The sequence below is a fragment of the Cucurbita pepo genome, chromosome 18 (genome assembly GCF_057944985.1).
Source record: "Cucurbita pepo subsp. pepo isolate OVF chromosome 18, ASM5794498v1, whole genome shotgun sequence".
Classification (NCBI taxonomy): domain Eukaryota; kingdom Viridiplantae; phylum Streptophyta; class Magnoliopsida; order Cucurbitales; family Cucurbitaceae; genus Cucurbita; species Cucurbita pepo.
The window spans coordinates 12,093,723-12,121,478 of NC_141815.1; the positions used below are offsets into that span (position 1 = coordinate 12,093,723).

General features: G+C 35.5%; 4 protein-coding genes and 2 long non-coding RNA genes across 8 annotated transcripts; 2 read left to right on the top strand and 4 right to left on the bottom strand.

Moving 5' to 3' along the window:
* Window positions 1-67: 67 nt before the first annotated feature.
* On the bottom strand, window positions 68-1,074 carry LOC111780342 (uncharacterized). 2 transcript variants are annotated; one of them, XR_002812833.2, is made up of 3 exons: window positions 800-1,058; window positions 496-535; window positions 68-326 (listed from the first exon to the last, which is right to left on the bottom strand). It is a non-coding gene; the product is annotated as an uncharacterized LOC111780342 (long non-coding RNA). The 2 variants fall into 2 exon arrangements; XR_002812832.2 differs by having other exon boundaries at window positions 496-1,074.
* Window positions 1,075-1,674: 600 nt separating this feature from the next.
* On the top strand, window positions 1,675-3,661 carry LOC111780341 (SNF1-related protein kinase regulatory subunit gamma-1). The gene is made up of 5 exons (XM_023660715.2): window positions 1,675-1,928; window positions 2,050-2,222; window positions 2,294-2,464; window positions 2,545-2,984; window positions 3,080-3,661. The coding sequence occupies exons 1-5, from the start codon at window positions 1,757-1,759 to the stop codon at window positions 3,375-3,377; spliced, it is 1,254 nt and encodes a 417-aa protein (XP_023516483.2). The 5' UTR covers window positions 1,675-1,756; the 3' UTR covers window positions 3,378-3,661.
* LOC111780338 (exocyst complex component EXO70B1) lies at window positions 3,608-6,922 on the bottom strand. The gene is made up of 2 exons (XM_023660712.2): window positions 4,560-6,922; window positions 3,608-4,049 (listed from the first exon to the last, which is right to left on the bottom strand). The coding sequence occupies exon 1, from the start codon at window positions 6,545-6,547 to the stop codon at window positions 4,589-4,591; it is 1,959 nt and encodes a 652-aa protein (XP_023516480.2). The 5' UTR covers window positions 6,548-6,922; the 3' UTR covers window positions 3,608-4,049; window positions 4,560-4,588.
* Window positions 6,923-7,823: 901 nt separating this feature from the next.
* Window positions 7,824-13,387, top strand: LOC111780604 (uncharacterized). 2 transcript variants are annotated; one of them, XR_002812862.2, is made up of 10 exons: window positions 7,824-8,239; window positions 8,701-8,889; window positions 9,034-9,214; window positions 9,570-9,680; window positions 9,910-10,002; window positions 10,741-10,860; window positions 11,066-11,340; window positions 11,469-11,518; window positions 11,620-11,733; window positions 13,251-13,387. It is a non-coding gene; the product is annotated as an uncharacterized LOC111780604 (long non-coding RNA). The 2 variants fall into 2 exon arrangements; XR_015413721.1 differs by having other exon boundaries at window positions 11,631-11,733.
* On the bottom strand, window positions 13,174-19,478 carry LOC111780390 (putative inactive purple acid phosphatase 27). The gene is made up of 12 exons (XM_023660771.2): window positions 19,226-19,478; window positions 17,804-17,895; window positions 17,550-17,616; window positions 17,312-17,434; window positions 17,072-17,164; window positions 16,601-16,730; window positions 15,946-16,027; window positions 15,725-15,857; window positions 15,009-15,214; window positions 14,790-14,915; window positions 14,026-14,335; window positions 13,174-13,608 (listed from the first exon to the last, which is right to left on the bottom strand). The coding sequence occupies exons 1-12, from the start codon at window positions 19,418-19,420 to the stop codon at window positions 13,303-13,305; spliced, it is 1,863 nt and encodes a 620-aa protein (XP_023516539.2). The 5' UTR covers window positions 19,421-19,478; the 3' UTR covers window positions 13,174-13,302.
* Window positions 19,479-21,961: 2,483 nt separating this feature from the next.
* On the bottom strand, window positions 21,962-23,506 carry LOC111780319 (F-box protein At1g67340). Its single transcript, XM_023660692.2, has 3 exons — window positions 23,159-23,506; window positions 22,886-23,048; window positions 21,962-22,781 (listed from the first exon to the last, which is right to left on the bottom strand). The coding sequence occupies exons 1-3, from the start codon at window positions 23,308-23,310 to the stop codon at window positions 22,038-22,040; spliced, it is 1,059 nt and encodes a 352-aa protein (XP_023516460.1). The 5' UTR covers window positions 23,311-23,506; the 3' UTR covers window positions 21,962-22,037.
* Between the last annotated feature and the right edge of the window lie 4,250 nt (window positions 23,507-27,756).

Genomic DNA, 27,756 nt, shown 5'->3' on the forward strand with positions numbered 1-27,756 from the left:
TTATCACATCTTCTTCTAAATATAAAATTTTGAAGCAAAATTCAATTGTTGGTAAGAATCTCAATAATTTAGGTAAGAATGTTTTTTCTCATCATCAAAATGGATACAAATAACCATGACGAACTTTTGTTCTCCAAAACCACCGTCAGTTCAACTTGAAGATATTATGCTTTGTTCCTAATTACACATTTAAATGTTGAGAAAGAAAGTAATCCACAACTTCCTCGATTTGGGTTGCTTGGCTCATGTTCATGGAGATTGCCGGTGTCTTAACTCTTTTAGCGGTTGTCAACATCAGCGCTTCTTAGGCGGGCAAGTAATTCATCCTACACATCAGAGAATCTTCAAACATCTCATGATCAAAAAGAAAAAACTTAAAAGCATGTTTTTGAGTAATTTTGAAATGGTTAAAAACGCTTTACAAACCATGTTAAAAATGTAAAATCAAGTATCAAACTGATTTTAAATAATTAAAAGCATATTAACTTCTTCTGCCTGTAAACATCTGGTCCTTGATGGCTAATATTATGGAAGCCTGCAAAATGACAGTAGGCATACGAGAGAAGCTTAAAGCATTCTTTTATAATTCAATAACGTAGACGATTCAACTCCTCTTACAAATGCCATCTGAGACTCAAATGCATTATTACAAAACACGAAATTGTCTAATTTCCGAGGCTTCAGGTCAAAATGATCGATTAAACTATGCGTACTGAAATTTTCCTTATCTAAATTCGGAACAGAACAGAACACAAAGAGCAAATTTCAAATCGAAGTGCGATTCGAGAAAAAGCATTACCGGATTTGGAGAAGGAACGGTAAGCCACTAGAAGGAAGGTCGCCGAGAAACTTAGAAGCGCCATGAGCAACGACGAAGCGGAAGATTCCATGGCGAGAAACCCTCGCAGAGTAGAAAAGCAGAACAATGAGTCACGGGAGTGCATACATTCCAAGCGCAGTAAAATCTTTGCCGCCTCTTTGTGTAGCAAAGATAACCGAAGAATTAGGTTAAATTTCTGTAACAATCGATCTTATTTCAAAAGATTCACCAATTTATTTAACCGTTGATCTTGATTTAAACAATTTGAACCAAATTTAATTATAGACTAAATAGATATTAAATATCGTTTTAAAAGTAGTTTGTGAATTTCAGCTATGGGCCGAGATTGCACGAAAGCTGCTGAAATCGGTTCATGGATAAATTACCCAACGGCCCACTACAGATTATTTTCTTTTAAAAAGAAAAAAAAAAATGATGAAATTGAGCGCGTGGCCGCCACGGAAGCACGTGAAGAGGCCACGACATGGAGCCACATCATCACGAAAGTGAAGACAAAGCAGGACGCAAAGTGCGGGTCCGCGCTTTGCCCATCAGTGGTGATCAGTAAAGGTAGGGATAAGAAGAAGGAAGAAAGGTGGTTTGTTTATTTGCAATCCGACAAATGGGATAAGCATTAGCGTGCTGTACGTAAATGACGCAGATCTGTGTTGACCAATACACCCTCATCAAAGGTGTATTCGTCATCTCTCACCCGAATCCTCCACGTGTTCAGTCAAATCTCCCCTCTACAAAAGTCCTCACTTTGGACCGCCAGGATTAAATCAAAGCACATGGAAATAAAACCCCGTGTTGGACACTAGCATTCCTCACTGAGTTGGGACTAATTTATCGTAAAAATCATTCCTCAAGAACAGAGTCGGCTTAGAAAAAGCGAAAAGGAAGGTCTGTGATTGGAGAGAGAGAAGAGGAGAAAAAATGGTGATGGCAGCGACAGAGGAGAGTCCGAGAAGCCCAGAGGCGAAGGTGGGGATGCGAGTGGAAGATTTATGGGACGTTCAAGAGCCGCAGCTCAGTCCCACTGAAAAGCTTAATGCTTGCTTTGAAAGCATCCCCGTCTCTGCCTTTCCTTCTGCCCCTCTTAATCAAGGTACGTTTTTGGTTCGAAGAATTGCTCATTCTGTGCTCTTTTCAATTTCATAGAAGCCAATATGTTCTTCATTTCCACGTTGTTTTTATTCGTTTGATCATTTTGAAGTGTTGTTATTCAGTAATTGAGATCAAATCGGATAGCAGTCTAGCTGAAGCTGTTCAAATTTTGGCCCAACATAAGATCCTCAGTGCACCGGTGGTGGACGTTGACGCACCTGATCATGCTAGTTGGATTGATAGATACCTTGGAGTCGTTGAGTTTGCTGGAATTGCCGTTTGGATTCTTTATCAGGTTAGTTGAATTTGAGCTTCTATGAATTCATCTGTGTTTGATTCTTCATGTTAACACGATTTGTGTTGCAGTCCGAACCTCCATCCCCGAGAAGTCCTAGTGATGGAAGTGCTGTGGCTGCGGCAAGAAATGGGGTGATATCTCCTTTAGAACAGCAGGTACTCGGCCCAGAATCCGCCGCATCGACGCCGGGAAGCTTTTTTGAGTCGTTAACTTCCTCTGAATTGTACAAGAGCACACAGGTTTGGTCTCGTTTTCAAGATTATGTAGCTGATGAATGTGGATTGGCATGGTGTTTTGATCAAATCTTCTAAATGTACAGGTGCGAGACATCTCGGGATCTTTCCGTTGGGCGCCATTTCTTGCGTTGCAGACGTCGAATTCCTTCTTGACAATGCTGTTACTGCTATCAAAGTACAAAATGAAAAGCATACCAGTGGTGGACTTGGGGGAGGGAAAGATTGAGAACATCATTACACAATCAGCTGTGATTCACATGTTAGCAGAATGTGCAGGGCTTCAATGGTTTGAAAGTTGGGGAACAAAGACGCTCTCGGAGCTCGGTCTTCCGATGATGTCACCGGCTTCTATTGTCAAGGTGTACGAGGACGAGCCTGTTCTTCAAGCATTCAAACTTATGAGGAAGAAGAAGGTTGGAGGTATACCTGTTATTGAAAAGGGTGGAAGCAAGGCTGTAGGCAACATTAGTTTAAGAGATATTCATTTCTTGCTTACTGCACCAGAAATCTACCACGATTACAGGTTTGCCATCAAAATCTTCGTTGATTGGCAGGGAAAGTATTACATTTTGTTACGAAATAATCGAAATAACACGGTCTTTTGTTTCGTTCTGACAGATCGATAACAGCCAAGAACTTTCTGACTGCGGTTAGAAGCTACTTAGAGAAGCATGAAGCGTTCTCTCCGATGCTGAGCGACATGATTACGTGCAAGAAGGATCACTCTGTAAAGGATTTGATTTTGCTGCTCGACTCGAAGAAGATCCACCGTGTGTATGTAGTCGACGACAATGGCAATCTGGAAGGAGTTGTCACCCTCAGAGATATCATCTCGAGGTTAGTCCATGAACCTCGCGGTTACTTTGGCGATTTCTTCGACGGTGTTCTACCATTGCCTGAGAATAGTCGGGTTTGAGAGTGAAATGGTAGCCAGCAACAGCATAATGTTGTGGGCACTTTACTTAGGATAAACAGTTTGGCCCTCTTCATTTAGTTTTCTGTTGGGTGTGTGTCCTCGAACTTCGATGGTTTGTCGAGACCGATTGAACGTGCAGATTGTAAACATAGGCAACTTGTAACCTGTAATTAGTTCTCTTGTGGTTTTCCCCCTCTTTTTCCTTACATTTTGGGAAAGACCAGACGGGAAACGAGTGCTTTTCCTTTTAGTGTTTGAAATGAAGAGTAAAATTATGTAACAAAGTTTTTAATGTTAACAACTTTGAGGTAATAGAGCTTTGAAAATCAAATGATGGGATGGGAAAGCTGTCATTGAATAATAATTGAGCTGATGGCTTCATCTGACCAAATGAATTGCCATATTGGCTAGCTGTGTGTAACTGAATGCACTCACTTGTTCCCCAAACTTAATGGGAGTGGGGAATTCTGGCGGTTGTTGGGTGAAAATCAGAGGCCCAGCACAAGCGATAAGAAGGAGCTCTGCCCCTCAGGCAAAACACCCAAATAACTAAATGGCTGAGCTTCCCCCGGAGAACATAACTCACGGCCAGTCGCCACTTGCGGCTAAGAAAATGCCACCCTCACTCGACCGTAATACCTTCTACTTCTTATCTCAACTTCTATGAAGTCCCTGAAAATGCAAAAAATCAGTTTGTTTATCAGTTTTTTACTGATTTTCCGACGACGAAGAAACGAGGAAATAACTATGGAGTTTAGACACAGACAATATGATGGTTGAATCTATCTAATACATGTTGCCGTACAATCTTGTCGGTCAAATAATAATTCAACAACCCGATCGTTTGCAACCAAGAAGATTGAAGTTTCCTGCCAATTTATGGGCCAAGGTGCGAAAAATGACAACAAAAGTATTGCATTACTGTAGATTTGACTCTTGCTTCTTTGTAATAGATTAATAGACTTCGACTAGCCGAGGTCGGGTCCGGGGGGGATTTGGAGTTATGTCCACAATATTACTTGACCTCAAATAAAGATCCACAATCTAATGTATACAACAATGGTAATGTATTATACAGTGTATGAACAAAGGTAAGTACGATCATAAGCTTCCCAGTCTCATGTGTTCTATAACATTAGCAAAAAAGAAAGAAGAAAAAAAAAAAAAAGATCAACAGCTCACCATCAAACAGTTTCAAGTCTGGATTTGTTTCAAGTACTCTTTCTTCGCAAGTGATGTGATACAGCAAGTGATCCTTCAAACAAATCTGATAGATAGTTCTCTAAATCCTCTGGCGTGTACTTTATGTACTTCCCAGAATGCCTTCCGCTCTCTAACTGATTTCTAAACCTTCCTAAGAAGGAGCGGTACGCAGGAATCACCTTCTCCGAAACCGATATGATCAGCTCATCGCGCAGTTGAGTATCCGACACCTTCCAAGCTGTTTGAACCCTGCAGATTTCCTCAAAACCTGCATTGAAATTCTTGAACTTCTCCTTCAAAGCTACCTTGGAGGCGTTGCTTGGGCTCCCACCAATGCCTTCATCCTTTAAGCAAGACAAGACTTTGCTCCAAGAGGCTCTAAGGTAACTAGTTTCATATTGGCGAATTTGGCCGCTACGCCTGCGAAGCCAGTTATCGCCAAGCAGCTGGGCAAGCTCAGAATCTTTCACCTTTTTCACTATGTACAGTATATTGTTCATTAGGAATATGAACTGCATAGAAACATCCTCATAAAATTTAGATTTCTCCACAAGATTGGACTCCAGAGACGATAACAACATGAACAATCGACGAGCCAAAGGCGACGTGCTTTCCAACTGCAGTATATCATCGTTATCCTTCTCATTTGGCATGTCTTGTTCTTCCTCATCTTCTAAAAGAGAGTTCATTGTCTTACTGTAATCAACCAGCAGCCTAACATAATTCATTACATATCGAATGAGCGGGTGAATATCGGCATTTTGCATTGCTTTCTTTGAATTTTCGCTAAGAATAGCGTTCTCAAACTCCACAAAAGTTCCCGTGGCTGCTTCTCCCAGTCCAGACAATACTCCGTGTACTTCACTGATCAGAAACTCATCGGAAACCATGGCTTCCAAGTGTGGCAAAACGCCAGCCAGAGCGTCATACATATCCAAGATTCGGAACAGCTTCTCCGGTGACCTCTTCCCAATAGCCACTGCCTCACCGAAATTTAGCAGCTGCATTACACACCCTTTTGCTGTTTCGTTAAAACAAATCTCCTGGGATTCATTGGCGCCACTAAAAATCTGGTCACAGAGCCTCTTCTCACCGACCAAAATCAACCGGACAGTAATTTTGACGGCCTGGATCCATTTCTTCATCTTCTCGTCTAGAAATTTCCAGTCACTTTTCTGAACCTCCTCAATGCTGAGCCGTTCGACGCCAAGAATTGCCAAACACTCGTCCAAAGCATCGCGACGAACGGTGCTGTAGACTTGAACACACTCCTTTTCGTAGCCAGAGCGAATCATACGGTCCGCAATTTCCGAGAGATCAACAGCCGCATCGGGATGGATCAAATCGACCCAAGAATCTTCTCCAATTGTCGCACCTCGCTCATGGAATCGCCCGGAGTTGCGACTTTCCTCGCCGAAACTCTCGAATTCGTCGTCAATTTCACTGTAATGGGACGCAAATGAGAGGTGAACTCTTCGGATCGAGCCGTAGAGCCGATCGGCGTCGAGAGGAACTGTGCTCTGGATCAGGATGTGGCGAAATTCGCTCTCGAGCCGACACATCGCCATTTGGATCGCGTTTTCCGCCCGGGCAACGATCTTGGTCGACTCGGACCCAATTGACAGGCCTTCAACTAGCCGGAGTATATCATCCACCGCAGATAAATATTCAGCCGCCTCGTCCGGCGAGTCCTCCCAATTAAGCGACGGTCTCGGTACATCTGAATTAGGATCCCAACGTAGAATCACCTTCTCAGCAGCATCCAACCTATCGTTCTCGGTGTTGGAGTTGTTGTCACTGTTGATCATACTACCGATACTGGAAAGGCGATTATCGAAATTGGAGAGAATCAAGAGCATGTCCTCACGAACCTCTTTAGGGGTATTGAGGCTCTTGACGATCTGCTGCGCAGTGGCCAAGACGCGGTCGTCGACGGCGGTGGCGACATTGGTGTTGGTGGCGGCCATTTTAGGGAATATTCGGTGGAGAGGAAGCGAGAAGGGAGGAGGGATTCAGTAGCAAAAAGCTATGAAGCGTGGAAGGCCCGGTGTGGGGAAGCGGGGAAGAAGACGAGAAGACATTGGGAGGGAATTTTGTAGAGAGAAGGAAGAAGGGGGGGAAACGGAGGAGGAAGGAGGGTAGAATGGTGGGGGTTGGAATTTGGGAAAATGAAGGTTTGGGAGTCATAAATACTAAACTGCGGATTGAGACAAAGCATCTTCCTTTTGGGGCTCCTCTTTTCTGTGCTTGCGTTTGCTTTCCAAGTAAAAACCCTGCATGTCTTCCATTTTTGTACCTCTCTCTCTCTCTCTCTCTCTCTCTCTCCCTCTCCCTCTCTCTCCCTCTCCCTCTCCCTCTCCCTCTCCCTCTCTCTCCCCCCATTTTCTCCCATTAAATAATATAAAAATAATACTTTATCTCCGGTAGTTGCTATTGCTCTTATCTATTGACGTTCCATGTGCTACCTAAAAATTATGGTTATTTTTATTTTTAATTTTTTTTAATTTTTTAATTTTTAACTTCAATTTTAAAAATACTGGTAGAAAAAAAGGATTAAAAAACTAGAAATATAAATGTAACGTTTTATGGTTACTTAGTTTAAAATTAAGCTAACAATTCTTTCACGTAGTTGTTTCTTTGTTTTGTTAACTGTAATTTATAATTCTTTTAAAAAATCAAGCTTTTTTTTTTTTTTTTTTTTTTTTTTTTTTTTTTTTTTTTTTTTTTTTTTTAAGAATAGTAAAGAAAACATAAATTTTAAGAATAGGAAACTAATAATAAAGTTTTAATCAACAAATTAGACATTAATTTTTCATTCTAAAGGATTACCAGTTAAATAAATAAAACGTGTTACTTTGAATATCATATTTTATAATAAATACAAATTAGACAAATGAAAAAGAAAAATAAACTTTACTGAGATTAATTAGGATTTGATCTGGACAATTGTTTTCTATCTATATGTTTATTTTATGTAAGATGAAATAAATATATTATTATATTTTTTTTTAATGTGCTTATAGAAAAATGAATTATTTTAAAATTTTATTGTTTTTTTACGAGAAATATAGCTCCTTTTTAACTTTGCTGAAGTCATAGACTACCGCTCATCTGGAACTGGGCCCAAAGCCCATAATGTTGAGGGCCCAATATTATATTAAATAATTTAAATTATGGAATTTCTTCGTGGGCAGTTAATATACGATATCTCGGAAGCCGAACTGGAGACTTCCTTCATTTCGATAATTGAGTTTTAGCGCGAAGATGGCACCGCGCATTCGCTGTCCGAACAGACGGCCAGCGATCTCCGACCATTAAAACCGGCGGGAACTTCCTTTGCAACGGAAAATGCAGAAGCGCCGCGACGCTCAGCAACAAGCCCGCTCCCTAGCCTCCACGCTCCTCTCCCTCTCATCCACATTTAACGAGCCTATTACCTCTGAGCCGGTGCTGGAAATTGAACTAAACGAACTCGAATCCGAAACAGAATGATTTCCGGAGCTACTACCGCAGGATGAGTTTAACGAGCCTGCTCTGATAGATCTCGATGTGCTCCAGGCTTTGAAGCTCAAAGGTTCAGAGGCTCGTAAGTGGTTATCGAAGCAACTGTTGCTTCCTGAATGGATGATAGATGTTCCTGATCGGCTTAGCGAAGACTGGTTATAATTCCTTCTCATCTCTCTGTTACTAATATTAAGTTATCTATTTACGCTTATGTTTTCTTCAACTACTACTTCGGCTTGGATCTTGTTTCTATTTACTCGATGCCTCATCTGATCATCGCGGCTTTGGTATTGGTTTTATGAGCACTGTTTTTTGCTCATAACTGCATGTTCGCATTCAAATTCAAATCTCTCCGGTTGTTTCACTCTCACTCACTTCCGGTGCTTGGCCAATTGTATACCGAGCTTAATTTTGATTGCTCATTTTTGTTTGTTTGTTGGAGTGTTTGATCCTCCTCACCATAGAGCTTTCTGGTTGCACAAATTTCTGATTCTTACATCAACAAGGATTCAGAAAATGAAAAGGAAAAAGAGAGAAAATCTTAATTTCTCAATGAATTTGATTCGAATGATCGAAGCTGAGGTTGACGTTTCTGTTGTGCTTTGGATGTTTGTAGATGCGTACTTGCAAGGCCTTCCGGTAAACGATGCTTTGTAGTTTCTTCAAACGGAACAACTATCAGCAGGCTACGAAATGGATCAATTCTGCATCGTTTTCCTTCTGCTCTACCTAACGGAGCAAAGACAAAAAAAATGCCTCTGGATCCGGTCAAACATATTCTATTCTATATTGTATATTTCATGAAGTAAGTTTCTCGTAATTCCTATGCCATTTCATAGTCCGCGTTTTTTTATTGATTGGTAAAGGTTTGAATGTCCTGTAGATGGACAAACGTACTACGTTATTGATATGATTTGTTGACATGGATATTCTCTTTATGATTACACAGCTGAGTTTCGCTTCTTCTGGCTCAATTCCAAGCTTGTTGAAACTGGTGCTTGTGAGCCACCTTCATAGTATCACGAATATAAATTCAGCTCGATACCTGTATATACATGCCATCAAAATAGTCTCTATGTCGCTTATACAGGAGCCATACCTTTTGTCAAGGATGATCTATTATTTTACAAGTAAGATTTATCATCAAGCAATGATTTAATACATTGCGAGTTCTCCTTCTCCTTTTAAATGAGGTTTTAATTTTATTTTCTTTCATGTATAATTTTTCATTTAGTTGATAACTTCTGTTATCTTGTATTGGAATATTTTGAAACCTGTGGAACACTCCTTATGTACATGTAGAATTACATATTTAACAATTTTCAAGTTATAATGTTATGATGCTTATGCTTGATAATTGCTATGCTCTGTTCTTCTATGCTCTGTTCTTCTTGTTAAGTTATTTCTTTCATTTTATGAATCTGTTTCTATGCTTACAAGGTATAACTTCATCCATCACGTATTAAGAAGTTGTCTTTGTTCTAGGCATTCCCATTAGCAGCCAGGTACACCACTTGCATTGGTCTGGAAGGATGAGAATTGCAGTCGATATGTTATTGACACAGATAAAATGGACAAGTTCCAAGCCAACAGCAGGTACTTTATCTCTGCATTTCTTGTTATTAAAAAAAAAACTATATGAATGTCTGCAATTATTTTCTTCCTTTCTTTTTCTTTTTTATAAATAATGTTGCCACTATCTTAGTTTCTAGTCAATTGAAGTGGTCAATGATCCATTTTTGTGATACGACGTGGATCTGTTCTCTCTCTCTCTCTCTCTCTCATGCAGTTTATAATGCTAATACTGCCTTATTTGAATGATCAGCTGGTTTTGGAGCTACAAGGTGACGGAAAGGGTGCTACATTAGATGATCCTTCTGTGGACATTGGTTGCTTAGATGGTGACTTGATTGAAAAGGTTTTGTTGATCCAAATTTAACCCTTTCTATGGTTCATTAGTTTTAAAATTCTTTTGTTTATTACATGTTGCTTCCTAAGACTACATTTTTGCTTGCAATGAGGTCTGTGGTTATTATGTCTTCTTTCTGTCCTTGTTGGTTTGTTGTGTAATTTGGCATGGTACCTATGTCACCATATCTTAGTTTTAATGTTGTTATTGGGGATTGTGTTAGCTGAAGAATCTGTTGCTTGATATTGGCATCTCTCTCTCTCTCTTTGCATCTCATATTTTGGTCTCCCTTTCTGTTACATACATCCCTTCTCAATTACTTCATTTCTTTTCACTTATTTGGCTCCCCTGCTATGATATCCCTTGGTCACTCTACTCTCTTTTTATACTTTGGTTTAGATTCTTACGGATGTTTATAGTGGTTTTGGTCCTCGGAGTCAGGCTTATCATTCTATGTTGCAGACATTTTGCGTCCTCTTCTTTGACTAGACTTTTATGGTTAACTTGTTTATTTGGTATCTCATGAGACATACTGTTGGGAAGGATCAAGAGGGTGTAGACGAGTATGGGAGGGGTTCTGGGAGGAGATTTTTGTTTAACTCACTTCAATAGCCCACTTTGGTCAATGCCACGAGTTTCATGCATGCAGGTTTTCTGTTGTTATTTATTACCAACATTTGAGGTTTCTTCTTTGTCAGCAAGTAAATACCAGAATTTCTTGAATTTTCAGTTAGGGTTTGTCTTCAGGTAATCTATTTCGATTTATCATTGTTGATGGTGGGTTGACCATTGTGGACGGGGGGATTCAGAGGGTAGATTTACATTACACTGGCAAGGTCAATCGAGCTCGAGGATAGTTACTCCAAGGTTAGAAATTGTGCTAAATATCAAACTTGTAGAGTCGAATCATATTCATAAAAACTAATTGACAATTAGTTTTATGATTAATAATTACTGCCGTTTTTTTTAAATGCCATGAATTTATCCAGCAGATCATAATTTTAGGTAGAATACTTGTGCGCTGTTATTTGTTTACTTTGTTTCTAGCCATTTATGGAAACCACATATGCAGCTTGTGTTTCAATACGCGGCTCGTTGCTCACTTTTAAGAATAGATTATCCATTATCACCCATCAATCATCGAATGATTGGAGAAGATAATGTTACTGAAATTGTTGGATAGTGGTCGATAGCCCTAGGGGCGGAGCTAGACATTTTCCTGCATGAAACTCAGGCAGCTTTCTGTTGAATCAAGTTGAGAAATACTTGCTCTATGCTTGAAACCGAAAAGGTTCAAGTTGAAAAGTTGGTGAATCCTTCGCTGCAAACTACTGAGTCCTTTCAGAGGTAATCCCTTACAGTGAACATTTGTGATAATTCATCGGATTCAATATATTGTAAGCTGCGAGTATCGTGACAAACGACTCAAATATTATTATTATTTTTTTTGTCTTAAATGGACAATCAACCTTCAGGTGCTGCTGACCTTTCATCAAGGATTCTGGAGTTGGTTTTCAATTTACGGGTAAGTTTTAACAACTGTGGAACGTATCCTCTTATTATTTGAGTTCCATTTGCTTCCTCATAGTGGTTTGAAAATTCACTATAGAAACATTTTGCTTGAAGTATGTATTCAGCTTAGCGACGTCGACAACTTAAAGGCTGGCTGGCTTAAGCACAACAAATTGTTTCTGCAACAATCAATGAAAGGAACGACAATCAGTTCTGGAGGTTCTTCAGGTACGCCAATAAAGTATCTTTTGCTTACACCCATCAATTTCCAATTAGATCGCTTTAGTAATTAAGTTTACAAAACGAGACCATTGTGTGTTCGATATTTGATACATTTTAATAATGCTTTTTTCTTTTTTGATTTTCAGTTCTGAAAACTAACTTTATAATTTCTATTCAAGACTATTTTTCTTTTTCTGTTTTAATTTTAAAAGCAGAAGGCTATTTTTTCAAAATTCAACTATGATTATAAAGCGATTTTGCATGTAGATTTAAAATATTAGTATGCGTGTGAGAATAATTTTTAAAAAGTAGAAAACGAAAGGCCAATATTATCTTTAAATACATGGTCTTTACTTTCCACCTACACACTCGACCACAATACTCCAACCCCTTGTAAACTAAAGTTCTATGATTTACTTTCCACCTAACAAAACTGAATTAGCACATCAGAAGCTTATTAAGGAAGTGGTTCATAAAATTTATTGTTGAAAAGAACAGTTCCTTTTGTTTTTTATTAAAAAAATGTTACAGTCGGTTTTGGTTTTCAAAATTTAACTATGATTTTAAAACAATTTTGAAAGAATTTTTATTAAAAATATAATAATGATAAATAAGTATACTTTTCTAAAAAAAGACACAAATGACTTTGTAAGTACTTTTCTAAGCCCTTAATCTAAATAAGAATACTTTCGTGACTTAGCTTAGACATTAACTAAATGAGTGCATGAAATTATAATTTTTTGGACTAACTGAAATTACACTTTTCATTCCTGAATTTTGGATTTTCATTTTGGTATCTATATTGGTTGTTCTTTCCGTTAACGAAGTTGATGTGATTCTTTATTATAAATATTATATTTTAATTCCTCAAAATAAATACATTTTAAATTATTTTAAAAAATACGTTTTTAAAATTTTCAAAATAAAATATATTTTTAATTTATTTTAATTCCTCAAAATAAATACTTTTAAATACTTTTAAAAAATACGTTTTAAAATTTTCAAAATAAAATATATTTTAAAGTTATTTTAATTCCTCAAAATAAATACATTTTAAATTATTTTAAAAAATACATTTTAAATTATTTTAAAAAATACATTTTAAATTATTTTAAAAAATACATTTTAAATTATTTTAAAAAATACATTTAAAAATTTTCAAAATAAAATATATATTTAATTTATTTTAATTCCTCAAAATAAATACATTTCAAATTATTTTAAAAAATACGTTTTAAAATTTTCAAAATAAAATATATTTTTAATTTTTAAAAAATTTATATCTTTAATCGCCGACAGTCTCTTTTTTGACGGCATCGGGAGGAGAAAATACTATAATGTTTTGTTTTTGAAAAGAGTTATCGGGACCAAAAAATTGTTTACTAATTTTAAAGGCTAAAATATAAAATTTTAAAATTTTAAAAATTGAAATGCAGACTAAGAACCTTGAGAACAAAAGGAGAGAGTCCCTGTGATTGCATTATCTAATTATTATCTAAATAAACATAACTATCATATTTCAGGGAGACGATATATGCAATGCAACTAGCACATGAAAGGGGAGAAAGTCCAAGTTCAGGCGGCCATAGTTGTGCGTTCGCAACTGTCGGGAACACAGGCCAGGACGTCTCTGTAGTCTCTTGAAATGGTAAAGGAATCATACACCTTACCGTCGCTGCTTTTCTTGTACTCGAAAAGCAGAGAGTGACGGTCGAATGCCGTCAACTTTACGAAACCAAAATCGTAGTCTCTGTATAGACTCCATTTGGGGATTTCCTTGGTGAATGCGGATAAGTGGCTCCCTGCTCCGCCAGCAACCACGTGGATTGTGCCATTCATAGTGCCCGAATAGTGACTTTTTTCTTCATTCACGCATTGATTCTACACGAGCACCATAAAAACATAATGACGAACAAAGTTTAGAATAAAGGCATGATATGGATTTTCCTTAAAAAATTATGCTATTGACTCATGCTCATCCACATTCTTGTCTACCCCTCTTAAATAAAATGTCTAAATCTAACCACAATTCTTCTTTATTATTAAAAGATGTAGATTTTTAAAATCTCAAACTTCCGTTCTAAAAACTTCTGTTTTGAAAAGGAAAGCATTCATATAACTTGTTTCTTTCACTAAAAAAAATCCATGCTTTTTTCTTTTTTTGTCGAAAATAAGATTGGATTTTATAAGTTCACGGAAGTTTGAAGTCTTAAAAACAGATGAGTAAAAATAAACTTTTTAGAAATTTGACCCGGATTCAAAAACTTTTTTAAAAATAGATTAGGAAAAGTGGTTTACCTGATAAATTGGACATGTTCTTTCGTAGTTATGGACATGGCCATAGAAGGCGATATCAACCCTGTACTTCTGCCAGAGTTTCTGTAGGCTTTCCCTTCCCATGGGTTCTTCGTATGATCCCTCCAACGCATACCAATCGTTGGAAGAGTAGCCAAGCACACGATGAGCAGCAAATATCAACCAAGGTTGTCTTCGTCTATCCGCTGATGCAAGGCAATGCTCTATGAATCTGTACTGTTCTGAGCCTTCTCGCCAGTCATGTTCAGAGTCTACTATACAGAACCGGAATAATCCATAATCTGTCTTATACCTGAAACCATTTACATCATGTATGAAATGCTTCACAAATTGTATTGAGATATTCAATAAAAAGCGGAAAATATAGTAAAATATTCTTTCAGCATCATAGTTTAATAAATAGTGCTGAAATTATCTGTGTTTTTCATCCGGAAAAAATTGTTGAAACTGTCTATTCAACAGACAAATTACATGAATAACGAACATGTTTCATTATTTATTTTTTTATCTAAATTTATGACAAGAAATGTCAGTTAATATTATTGTTAGATCATGTTTGTTTTTTGGAAGAGACAATTTAACAAAATTAAGCCATCCGATTGGATAGTTATTTTGAAGACGGCAGAGAATGATATTTTTGTAATCTAAAACGAATCTAAAGCCAGTGAACAGTTTATTTGTGAAACAACTTATAAAAACCAGCATTGCAATAGATCCATGAAATTGCAAAACAATTCGTGGCTTACCAGAACTTTGCTCTGTTTTCGGCAGGAAAATAAAACATGGTCTCCGTTGGAACTCCGCACTCCCCACCCGAATCCATGTTTGCATAGAAGGACCCGGTATTCGGCCAGTCACGCTCATGGTTACCACTGCAGGAGTGAAATTGGAGACCCTTAAGATTATCAAGTAGATGGTAAAAAATCATTCGCTTGGAAAAAAATCGAGTTATTGATATTGATAACCTTGCAACCATGTAGGGGACCCTAGATGCAATGGGCTCCACCTGCGCAGTGAATTGGTCCCACTGTGAGAGATACCCATTTGCATAAGATAGGTCTCCAATATGAAAGACAATGTCAATGTTGTCCAAGTCTTTGATGAGCTGGTCAGTGGTGTTCAATGCTCCGGGTTGATAGTTGCTGTACTCATTTGAGCCATCACGTTGTCCCTGAAAGTCAGAAAAACTTTTTTCAGTGCCTTTTTCGACAAAAGCTTATTTTCGTAAGATTACCACAAACAAAACTTGAGCAACTCCGAGAAATTCGATGTGGAAAGAGCTGCATTTGAATTCTAAGTTCTAACCGGGTTTGGATGATAATTCTGTTATATATCTTTTTTACAGTTACCTGTGAAACAAAGGCAACTGAACTGGCAGGACAAGAAAGGATTGGGTTGTTCCTTTACAAAAAATCATTTGTAATATAACCAAGTTTCTTCGAATTATTCAAAATGTTACTTGTCCCTTAAATGTGAAGGCAGTTATAGAGCGTCCACTCAAGAATATAGAGAATTATCAAGTCAATACAAGAAATAAACATAGGTCACAAAGTGGAGCCGAAATTAAGTTAATTAACTGAAGTTCAGAAATTTCAGTTTCGTTGAATTTCAACTTTTTCCTCTAAATTATCTACCTCGTTCTCATTTTATATAAATCAATGTAACTAAATACTTTTTGTACCTTCCCCATATCACCAAATATAATGACACGCTGTAATGATTCTTCTCCAGGATGCGGTGATGATTTGAATGAATAGTTGTTGCTCCAAATATATGAGCCACTAAACAAGCGATGACCCAGTCTGTACGTGTACCTGTTGAAACCAACGTGACAATCCTTAGTGTGCATGAGCAGGATTTTAATAATGGTACAGACCAATAGCTTCAATCATTGATACATACACAGTGTTCGGCCATAAGTTTTGTAGGAAACTCGTATGAAAGAAACCAGGATCACGCCAACCAACAGTTCGTGCAGGAGCACCTTTAATAAATAAAAAATGCCATAATGTAACTAGTCAAATTTTTGAAATCAGTGTTTCAGTTAAAATTAAAGAGTAACCATAAGATGGTTTGTAGAGCAATTATGTTAAGACTAGAATCGAAGAAAGTCATCAATTCACTCTGAAAGAAGCCTTAACTACCTTTCTAAAAGAATTGCAATTCATGTTCTGATGAGACTGTGAAAGAAAGACGTTGGTAGTGTTCTAAGAAGCCATATGGATGGAATTGAAAACTCATTTCCATGGACACCAAGATGAAGGGAAAAAAATTAAAGAGTCGACCATAAGGCATAGTCTCTGTTTTTAAGTAATTTGCAGAACAAAAGCAGTAAAACTTTAACAAGGCAGCAAAAAAAAACCTAGAGTGGCCAAGAGCAAGGCAGTCATCTGATTGGTCGATGTGAACTAATTCTCTAATAAATTTTTGGTTAATTGCCATTGTTTGGTATTAAAAATCAACTAGATTCAAATTGTAAGTGAATGGTAAATGCACACACACACACACACACACACACACACAAGTCTAGTTGATGAGTTGCACGAATTAATCATACCACACATGCTCTTCCTACTAAACGTCAGCGTCCCAGCAGGGGATCTAGTCTGTGTCTCTCCTTCTAAACCCCATTCAACAAAGGGAATAGCTTCACTTATATTGTACCCACTGGTCCAGGTTACTGTCATCTGCAAAAAAACAAAAGTATACCATTGTTCTGCCGATGAGCTACTTAAATCTTGCTAACAACTATAGAATATGTACTTTTCTCACGTATGTCGGCTGCAAGTACGAGTATCGGTTTTGAAGACATTTATTGACATAAAGTTAGCAATGTGTATCCAAATTATTAAAGTTTTCTTAATAGTTTAAATAATAACTAGAGGAGCATGGTGATGTGGATAGAAAGGAAATCACATTAGGATAGGAAGTTCTCGAACTGTGGACCACTATTGACTTTTTTTGTGTCCTCTATCAAAAATTCTCCACGATAAAATTAAAGGAAATACAAGGATATCGATCAACTTACTTCATTCCATAGCTTCCCATGTGCAAGGCGAGGAAACAATGGTGCTTTAGGATTCTTAAATGAAAGTGGATTTGAAACAGCAATAAGTTTGGGCTGCATATTGGACAAGAAATGAAGTAAGTTGGACAAGAAATGAAGTCAAAAACATATAATCATGGTTATATTGGACAAGAAATGAAGTCAAAACAAATTTAGACTAAATTATTTTTTAAATACAGGAAGCAAGGAGAGAGAACAAACATTTGAAAGACCTCCTGAAAATAAGGCAAATGAGAAGTCAGCTCGCTGATTGATCAACTCGAATACCAAAGAAGCTTTTCCTGTCTTCGCATAATTTGGACTTGAGTAGTTTGCATAATTGAACTGGAAAATAGATTGTTAGGGAAGAAATTCATGATCATTGTTTCATTTCAAGCATTATAAAGGAATATATTTGACATTTACGTAAAGGTCAATATTACAAGTTAGCTCTGAATACCTTTATAGGGCTCGAGCAGATTAATGGAGTTTGGACCTTTTTATTTGAACCAGGACAGGGAGATGAGCTGCCACGAAGAAACAGAGTTCTTTCAGTTTTGTTACTAGTATCACTTTCACCATCATAGTGAGATCATGATCATTGGATAGAAACTAAACAAGCTAAGAATATTATAACCTTTCACATTTACTTAGAGCTATGCACATAACCAGATTTTTGTATACTAAATCATGGAACAGAGAGATGTCACATACTTAAACTTCGCAGGAGAAAACACTGCAATCCAATCATCTGCTGAGGGTTCAGGATGTAAAAACTTGACCGTCACCCAATCGGTATCCTCGCCCTGAAAGTATACAATTGAAACAGAATCAACAAATAAACAATAACTCAGACAAAATGACGGAATGAAAAATTAGATAAGTTAACACAGAAAGTAAGAAGCAAGTTACAAAGAATCAACAAATCGTCAAGCAAATTATATCCCTGATATTCTCGCACTAAAAATATAAAATTGAAACAGAATCAATAAACAAATATAGAATATCTCGGCAAAGTAACCATTTCGTAATGAGGCAGATGAAAAATCGGATGCGAATAGAAATGCTAGTCAGAACCGTAATTTCTAAACTCAGACATGCAAATATCTCATACACTTAAATTGAACTGTTTGAAAGTAATATAAAAATCAACGCAGACGGTAAGATCTGAGAAGAATCTCATGAATAATCAACGAATATTAATCAAGAAAGCTGAAATATCTGAAAACAGGATCAATAAATAAACAAAAATTTAATCAAGAAAGCTGAAATATCTCCGAAAAGCACAATCCAGCTAAAAGTGTACACAGTAATCACTCCGTATCGATGTAGATGAAAAAATAAATGAGAACAGAAATATCGGTTACGAATATTTTCCGAATAGAAATGCTAGTCAGAACCGTAATTTCTAAACTCAGACATGCAAATATCTCATACACTTAAATTGAACTGTTTGAAAGTAATATAAAAATCAACGCAGAAGGTAAGATCTGAGAAGAATCTCACGAATAATCAACGAATATTAATCAAGAAAGCTGAAATATCTCCGAAAAGCACAATCCAGCTAAAGTGTACACAGTAATCACTCCGTATCGATGTAGGTGAAAATATAAATGAGAACAGAAATATCGGTTAAGAATATTTTCCGAATAGAAATGCTAGTCAGAACCGTAATTTCTAAACTCAGACATGCAAATATCTCATACACTTAAATTGAACTGTTTGAAAGTAATATAAAAAACAACGCAGAAGGTAAGATCTAAGAAGAATCTCATGAATAATCAACGAATATTAATCAAGAAAGCTGAAATATCTGAAAACAGGATCAATAAATAAACAAAAATTTAATCAAGAAAGCTGAAACATCTCCGAAAAGCACAATCCAGCTAAAAGTGTACACAGTAATCACTCCGTATCGATGTAGATGAAAAAATGAATGAGAACAGAAATATCGGTTAAGAATATTTTCCAAATTCATATATGCAAACTGAATCGAATAAAGTAAAAATTAGTCAACACGGCAAGTAAGAAGAACATTCAGAACTATCGATATAAGCAAAATCATACAGGAGCAAACAATTGCATAATAAACAACAGAAAACGGCATGAGAAAAACAGCTGAGTAGAGATACTTACATTGAGGCCTAAAACAAGCGGCGAGGCTTTGATGTAGGCGTTGTTTCGGAGTGCAACAGTAGCCTTGTATACATCAATTTTGGAGAGCGGCTGGTGTTCATCGAGCCGAATCCGATTACTATGAGCGGGGAATCCGATACAGAGGAGAACGAGAGTGATGAAATGAATGTTTCGAATTCGGAGGCTCTCCGCCATGGCAGAAACTTCGAGGTTTCGAATTGAAGTTTGGCCGTCGGATTTAACAAGGCCGGGGCGGGGACCGAAGGAAGTGATGCCGATTGAATTCCTGAAAATCCTCCTAGTTTTTATAGTCGAATGTGTATACGCGCTATAACAACTCGCGTCACCAATTATTTCTCCAAAATATGAAATTTCGGAATAAATCAAAACAATATTTTCTTTATATAGACGGAATTAATAAAAATATTAAAATAAAATAAAAAATCATAAACTTTTCCGGTTTCAATAATATCATTAATTTTTTAAAAAGTTTAATACTCTATTTAAAAAATACCTTTTATTTTTTAAAATATAAAATAAATATTATTAAATTTTCAAAAGTGAGTTAATAGTTTAAAACCTTTTTAAAAATTAAAAAAACACTTATAAACTTTTTTTTTAATAATGAAAAAATACTTTTAACATTAATAATACATTTTAACAATACTCAAAATATGTCGTATTTGAACTGAAAAACTATATTATATTAAAAAGTTATAATTTTAATTGAGATAATACATATCAAGATTTTGGATCTCTTGTAATTTATAGAAGGAGTTTTGTTTTTTAGTACAAAAAGGTGTTCATAGATTTTAATTGAGACCATATATGTCAGGTAATTAAGTTCTTACTTTTTCAAATTTGCCCCTATCTATATATTTCAAACTCTAATAACTTATTTTATATTCAAAATATTTAATTAAAATTCTAGTAAGTTTGAATTAACTCTATCTGTAACAAAACATTTAATTTTTAAAATTTAAATTATACAAAACACTCCTTAAATATAAAAATAAAAGTTTCCATTTCTAGACTGTTAATTCGGTATACAATTTTTAAGGCTAAAAAACAAATTGCTATAATGGTTTGGTCCCCATATGCAGTTTCTGAATGCCACCGTCAAAATAGCCTCTCCATTTTCGTCTCTTATCTCTCTCATTCTCTATTCTTCATTGATGCCTTCCATTTTTAAATTAAAAGGTATATATATATTTCATTTTTCAAATTAAAAAAATAACAATCACATTTTAAATGGTTTAAAATGGTTGAAATTTACTGGACAAAAGTATTGTAGTACATTGGAATAATTTCCTGAATTTGTTTTAATCTAATTGATTATAGGGAGTAGACAAGAAGGCGGAGTAAATTAACAATAATTTTGAAAGCAAAATTAGATTAAAAATATAATAATAAAAGAATAAAACGTACAAAATAACCACGTGACACCATTGGTGCCGACAAACAAAGAGTGATGGAGAAGTTGAATATTCAACATTTATATTCAATTTCCTAAGCTAACCTTCAAACTTTGAATTTATTAATATCCTCAATCACAACGTACCTCTTTTTAAATTTCGTATCTTCACACTTATCGATATTAATGATAAATAAATAAAGAAGCTCATACAATCCAGTTACTAAAATAAAATTTTGATTGGTATTCATTGATTTAAAAAGTTGTAAGTTTTTAGCATATTGGTGGGCGAAGTAAAGTGGAATATTGCGAGAACAAATTTTTGAAAGAAATAAAAAGTGTGATTTATAAATGGAGAAAATGGGAGTGTTGCACGAAGATCAAGATGGTTGAAATTTGAAAGGGAAATACGAAGCTTTTTTACGATAATGCTTTATCAACCTAATATTCTATTCTATATTCCAATAGGACCAGTACCAATTTTAAAATTGGATACCATGAATAAAAGGCCTTTTTCATTTCCAAGAATAAAACTAATTGCCGCATTTACTCAAAAATAAACAAATAATAATGCTCCATCATTTTATTATTCGGTTTAAACGGTATTGTGATAATACTAAATATAAAAGCGTTGAGTTTACTTTTAATAATAGTGTTTTTTTTTTTTTTTTTAGGATTTCAACAATATTATCTATCTTTACATAATTTTATATATTTTAAAATTATATAACATTTTCAAATACAGTTATTATTATTTTGTATAATGCAGCATATAGGATATTTAGAGCACCAATTATTATATTCTCTTTTAATTATTTTAACCACATTTTAATTGGATAAGTAGAATTTGAATTAGCCCCTTAATTTCACGAATGAAAATATAATATAAATATAATTCAAAACCATGTGCATGCGAATATTAGATAGAAAATCAAATAGCAAGTATAAAATAGTTATTATATAAAATTCAAGGTTTTTAAAAAATACCCTAACTGAAACTCTTGAAAGTCGGGACCAAAATAAAATTTTAAAAACGGAATAAAGTTTATTCTATTCGTTCATTTAACTTTAGCAATTTCTGGGAAAGAAATAAACATCCGATTAGCGCAATTAAATTCATTATAATTTTGCAGGATTGGAAAATTGCAAATTACGAAATATGCATATGATTTAACACATGAAAATTCCCTTCAAAGTATCGATTTAAAAAAAAAAAAAAAAAAAAAAAAAAAAAAAACTTTGTCGGTTATCCAGAACTATCTCCCAGTACCGGATGACCTTTTTCTCTCTTTTAAATAATTTGAAAACCTAAAAAGAAAATAAGGGAAAATAAAATTGTATACTAAAATTACATTTATATCCATAAATAAAAACTCAAATTACAGCGCTGTTACGATTTTATACAGTACCCACGACGTTGGCGTCCTCAACCTCTTCTACAGCATTAAATATGCCGCCGCCGGCATTGTCAACCTCCGCATCCTGCCACCGCTGAACGGCTGTACACTCCTCTTTGTGCCGGACTTTCCAGTCCTGAGCTTGGCATCCTCTTGAACAGTAATTTACAGTGCCACAAATTGAACACCGTCGGAACTCGTGCGGCCGAGTCTCCGGCCGACCGCATCCGCCGTGCGAGCAAAGTCTCAGCCCCACACGCGCAGCCACTCCACGTTCTGATTCGAACCATTCTCTCAAAAACAGGTTCACCGGATGTGGCTCCGTCGCAGGAAAGTCACAGCCGAAATCGCTCAACAATGAACAACGCGTCGCCGTCAAATCCGGGAGGTTGCCGAACTGGTGGTGGCGCTGTTGCCGTACCCTCGAGGAGGAGAGTAGAACGGCAGCAAGCTCACGGGCGTTGGCTTGGATGAGAAGCCGGCGGCCTTCGTCTGAGTTCCGTCGCACACCGTAACCGTCTTGAAGGCAGTGGCCAAGTTCTCGAAGTGCGTCCACATGGCCGAGGAAAGCGGCTCGAGCACAGAGGGCTACACCTGCCTGGAGATCCTTGTCGCTCTTAGAGCCACCGCTGCCGTTGAATTGAATGACGGCGAGCGAGTATAGCGCCGGAGCGTGAGATTTAATCGCTGCTTTAGCCATTAAAGAAGCTCCACTCCCTCGATTTCTCAAGCAATAAAATCGGATCTACAGGGGAAAAAACAGAGATATCATCATTCCCCATCCCCACTCCAAATACAGAGTATCAATTTCTTCAATATTTTTAAAACAAAGGAACAAGAAGAACAAACCATTCCGAGCGTGTAACTCGCTTCCGAGTTACCGGCGTCAACGCAGCGTTTGAGAAAACGGTGAGCGGAATCGCACCATTTTTCCATTCTAACTGCAAATGCCTTCGGTCCGGCTTTAGACAGAACCAAAGGATGAAGAACCAAGCGATTCAACCTCTTGCATCTGCAAAATCATCCAAAAAGCGACGAAAAATCAACAAACGCCAACATAATCCAAAAGGATAAAAAGAAAACAGAAACCGGAAAAGAGAAAGGAAAGAAGCATGTAATTACGTCAAGAGAAGGTTGAGAAGGTCGGAAGGGGAGGAGGCGGAGGAGGCGAGGCGGCAAAGGAGGTGTATTAGGAGATCGTCCGGCAAGACATCAAAGAGATCGGATTCTGCGGCGAAATTGCGGCATGTTCTTGGCCTCTTGGCAGAAATCATGTTGCAGTGTTTGGTCCGGTTACATGCGTTGAGAGTAGAGTTTATGGAGTGTGGTACGGCGGTGCGCGGCGGTGTTTTGTATGCCTCTGGTACGGGAAATCGGAAATGGTAACCGTTCGGCTTCCTCTTTTTCACAATTCTTTTTTGTGTGCGTTCGGTAAAGACGAATTCCAACGGGGGGCGGTTTTTATATACACACCCAATCAAATTGCGGGTGGGACCTCCACTTCTTATCTCAAAACAATATATTTATTCATTTCTCTTTTAAATTTTGAAACGTACAAACCTGCACTGCGCTTTTTTCGTTTTTTTTTTTTTTTTTTTTTTTTTTTTTTTTTTTTTTAAAGGTGAAATCTGTCAATTTGATTTTCAAAAATAAAAAACAAAAAATTAAATTATTTTCTGATCAAATCAGGCATTAGGCGATTCAACTTTCAATTATCTTAACAAATTTTAATTATGACCTTAATTGAAAAGTTTTTTAAATTTAAATTTAAAAACAAAAATGGACGATTAATAGAGGCAACTAGTCTCAACAACTTAGTCAAACCTTGCACCTTTTTTTAAATATTTTACCCACCAAAATAACTTATTTTTCTCACATCTTTTAATTCAATCCTAATCCTTACTGCATTTGACACACTTAGTCATGTTTTTTAAGTCATAAAAATCAAATTATATCCAAAGTCTCATCATAGAAATTAAATTTAAATATTTAAAATAATATGATTTAGACTAAAATTATAATTTAATTTTAAAAAAGCTAGAACTATTTTCTTCCGATTTGATCCATCTCCCATCTCCCAATAGTTGAAGTATCATAAATTATGAAGTTTATTTTAATTAAACTTCAATTTTAAAAATTTTAATTAGTGTAAAATTTTGATTTTTTTTTTTCAATGAACAAATCTAAATACATATGAAAAGTAAGTAAATTTGGAGATTAGAATTAGCTAAAGATATGATAAACGAAATAATAGGAAATTAGGAGAATAAAATTAAAAAAATGAAGCTGGGAATAATATTGTTCACACTGTATCTTTATTTACTTTTTAAAAACTTATTTATTAAAAAAAAAAAATAATAAAAACATGTGTTTATAGTCTGATTTGATAGGGCAAGTGAGGTGGGAGAATGAGGCCATATTTAAATGAATACTATTTATTGAGAAAATGAAGAGTTAAAGAAAATTGGTGGGCGAGGAAGGACGGGAATTCCCTGCACCGACTTCTTCCAATCCATTTCTTCACAAATTTAGAAAACTACGTTACCTAATTATGGTAATTAGCATCACAATTCCCGCCTTTTAAGTAATCCAGGATTTTATTCTATAATACCATACCCCTTTTATTCTCTTTTATTTATTTATTTATTTATTTATTTATTTATATACTTTCATTACCATAATTTTTTTTTTATTTTTTTTTTTTTTTTTAAAGAAATTTGTTCTTTTAGCAACTTTGAATTTAAATACTTACCATTTAAGTTAATGTCTAATATTTTTACTTTTTAAGCTATATTTATCTTTACAATATTTAAGCTTCCGCTTATTTCTTCTCTTTTATTTAATTTTAATTAAAAATCTAATTATCCTCCATCGAAGACTTTGAAAAACAACTTCAGTGTTTAAATATATAAATATCAGATCAAAATTATTCAAGTATGTCATTTTAGTCCTTGTATTTATAAAGAAACAGAAAAATTGACTGGGCTTTTTAGCTGCATACGTGGCTTGCTGATTAGGAAAAAATTGTCCAACTGGATTTCCCCTCTCCCTCTCACTCGCGAACCAGTCCAAATCAACCTCAGACTTCTTCTCCGGCGCGCAAGGTCTCGACGGTGTTCAAACAAAATTTACAGCGACTATAAGATGGAGAGGGGAAATCCGACTTGGACAATTTGTTGCCGAATCAGCAAGCCACGTAAGCAGCCAAAAAGTCCAGTCAACTTTTGATTGTTTTTAAGGAGTTTGCTAATGGGGAGAGACTATTAAACAAATTAAAACCAAATGCATGTATTCATAATAATTAGAGACTAAAAGTATAATTTTCCCTAAACATTAATTAATTCCTTCCATAAAAAAAAAAAATAGGAGCCATTAATTAGATGTTAATATTACAAAAAAGAAATAACATAATTTGAGAACATTTTTTAAAAGAAAAAAAAATGTAATTCTTTAAAATTAGGGGGGAAAAACGTAAGCATAGTGAAATGCTTGGAAAGTAGGTTTTAATTTATTAATTTAATAGCGAATTATAACATGATTACATAAGGATGAATTTGAAGATGTGGGAGTTGGTGGAACACATATCCTCTTCTCCTGTTTTAATTATTTATTTAATTTTTTTTTTTTTTAAATTCCTACCCGTCCGTTTTCACCAAAAAGAGATGAATGAATTGAAAGCCTTTTGTTTGGTACAAAACGTGTCCGGCGTTGCACCTTTCCCCCCCGTACAGTTCCCGGGAAAACAAACTTAAATTAAATTCACTTATTTTCTTTTTATTTCAAATATTATTGAATTTTAAATTTATTAATGAATTAAAATACAAATACATTTTCAAATTTTAGATGACGAAGAGATTAATTTTTTATTAATTTTTATTAAATTCACCTAATCTTCATTCATGTTTATTGATTTTTATTAATTTTTATTAATTCTGTGAAGTGTCGACAAATATTAAATAAAAGTTGGAATAAAGAAAGAAGCAAAACCAATCTAATCAAATCTAGTCCATGAAAACATTAAAGACGGAGTTGTTGAATTAAAACAAAATAATTCTCGAAATTAATTATAGTTTACCTTTCTTAATAAGAACCATTCTTATCTTAAAATTAAAAGAAAAAAAAAAAAAAAAAAAAAAAGAGGTAAGACGCTATGCTTGTAATGGTTGTTGGAAGGATGGTAGTTACGATAATGATAATGTTTAGAAAATATATTTAATTAAGGAAAAGCAAGATTGATTGAGGTTATGAATGAAGATTAGGTGGAACTCAAATTCCAAGGTAAAGGAAAAGAAGTAGTTTAGGGTTTAATAATGGGGAAGGGCACGTAATGGATGGAGAGAGCAAATATGATTACATTCACATGCATGCATCACTCTTCCTGCTATTTATTAGGTATCAAACTCCACATTTATTTCATCCCCACGCAACAATCATGCCCTTCAAAATTATATAAAATAAAAAAAACTAAATTTGCGTATAAATGTTAGACAACAAAACGCAGCGGTAAAGGCCCATTTCTCCATTATCCCAACCCTAAATTAATATATGGGCCTGAACCCGAAACTCAACCCGGCCAAACTCACCCCATTCTTTATTTATTCATTTCTACTCTCTTTTTTTATATACTTAGTTCTTACACATATAGGTGCGTGCATGCATATACATTATAACTCTTAATCCTCATTTTTTTAATTAAAAACATTATGCCACTCCTCTAAATTTCCAAATTTGGTAAAATATTCATAATATTATAACTACAAATTTAACGAAAAAGTACTAAACTTTAGAAATATGTCGAATAAATTATGGGATAGCGTAAAAATGTTAGGAAACACCTTCCACGATGATATTGTTCACTTTGAATATGTAAAGAAAGAAATAGAGTAAATAGAAGGAATATTTGAAGGAAGAAACCAATAAATGTAAATAAATAAAAAAAAAATGAAGAAAATGTATGTATAAAGAGACATTGATAAAAGAGAGTAGGGTGGCATAAAAAGTGAATAAGAGACAGGTAGGAAATGAGAGGTTAGTGAGAGATGATGAACGTTTTACGTAGGTAGCGAGCATTATTTAGCATTGGTAGTAAGCAAAGTTTGCAGAGGGTAGTACAAACGTTTTACGTAGAAAGACGATGTAATCATTTATAAAAGATTTTCCGTGGGATGGAAAAAGCATTGGGAAGCATAACATAATAAAAGTGGGGTGGCGAAAGGGAAGGTAGGGTAGAAGAGGAAATGCTTAGTTGGAGGGCATGATACATAAATGATTGTCTGAGGGGAGGTAGCCTCCATACACATATGGATGAATGAATGGATATGGGATTTGGAGTGAAATGGATATTAAACTTGAGAGAAAAAGGCATTGTCGATGGTTAAGGGAGTTGGGACAGTACCTAGGCAGCGATGTGTCTGTCTCATTGCCATTGCCTCAACTCTCGGCCACTTCCCCCAACGCTACTTCCATTTGTTTCGATTCTGTACAAATACATAAACATAAAATGGCTTTGAAATTTGAAGCTAACCCAGCATCTCTGCCGGTGACGACAAAGGCATACCAACAATTTCCCCCACTTCCTCCCCTTTCTTGTGGGTCCAAAATGTCTCCTACTTTACTCCTACGTTCTGCTCCTCTTCCATTCCACGTATTCTAATGCTACTGGTTCGCTCAAATAAATTACTTTTTTTATATATACTGAACCTAATCGATTCCTAAAAAAC

Bases quoted from the DNA above. Each gene is read 5' to 3' on its own strand.
- LOC111780338 (XM_023660712.2), bottom strand. From the start codon at position 6,547: ATGGCCGCCACCAACACCAATGTCGCCACCGCCGTCGACGACCGCGTC.
- LOC111780390 (XM_023660771.2), bottom strand. From the start codon at position 19,420: ATGGCGGAGAGCCTCCGAATTCGAAACATTCATTTCATCACTCTCGTT. The intron at 16,028-16,600 runs GTATGATTAATT...TATTTATTAAAG, and splicing joins TAGTAGGAAGAGCATGTGTG to GTGCTCCTGCACGAACTGTT. The intron at 14,336-14,789 runs GTAAGCCACGAA...AAATGGTTTCAG, and splicing joins GAAAACAGAGCAAAGTTCTG to GTATAAGACAGATTATGGAT.
- LOC111780341 (XM_023660715.2), top strand. From the start codon at position 1,757: ATGGTGATGGCAGCGACAGAGGAGAGTCCGAGAAGCCCAGAGGCGAAG. The intron at 2,223-2,293 runs GTTAGTTGAATT...TTTGTGTTGCAG, and splicing joins CCGTTTGGATTCTTTATCAG to TCCGAACCTCCATCCCCGAG. The intron at 2,465-2,544 runs GTTTGGTCTCGT...CTAAATGTACAG, and splicing joins AATTGTACAAGAGCACACAG to GTGCGAGACATCTCGGGATC.
- LOC111780319 (XM_023660692.2), bottom strand. From the start codon at position 23,310: ATGATTTCTGCCAAGAGGCCAAGAACATGCCGCAATTTCGCCGCAGAA. The intron at 23,049-23,158 runs GTAATTACATGC...ATGATTTTGCAG, and splicing joins CTTCTCAACCTTCTCTTGAC to ATGCAAGAGGTTGAATCGCT. The intron at 22,782-22,885 runs GTTTGTTCTTCT...TTTCCCCTGTAG, and splicing joins CGAGTTACACGCTCGGAATG to ATCCGATTTTATTGCTTGAG.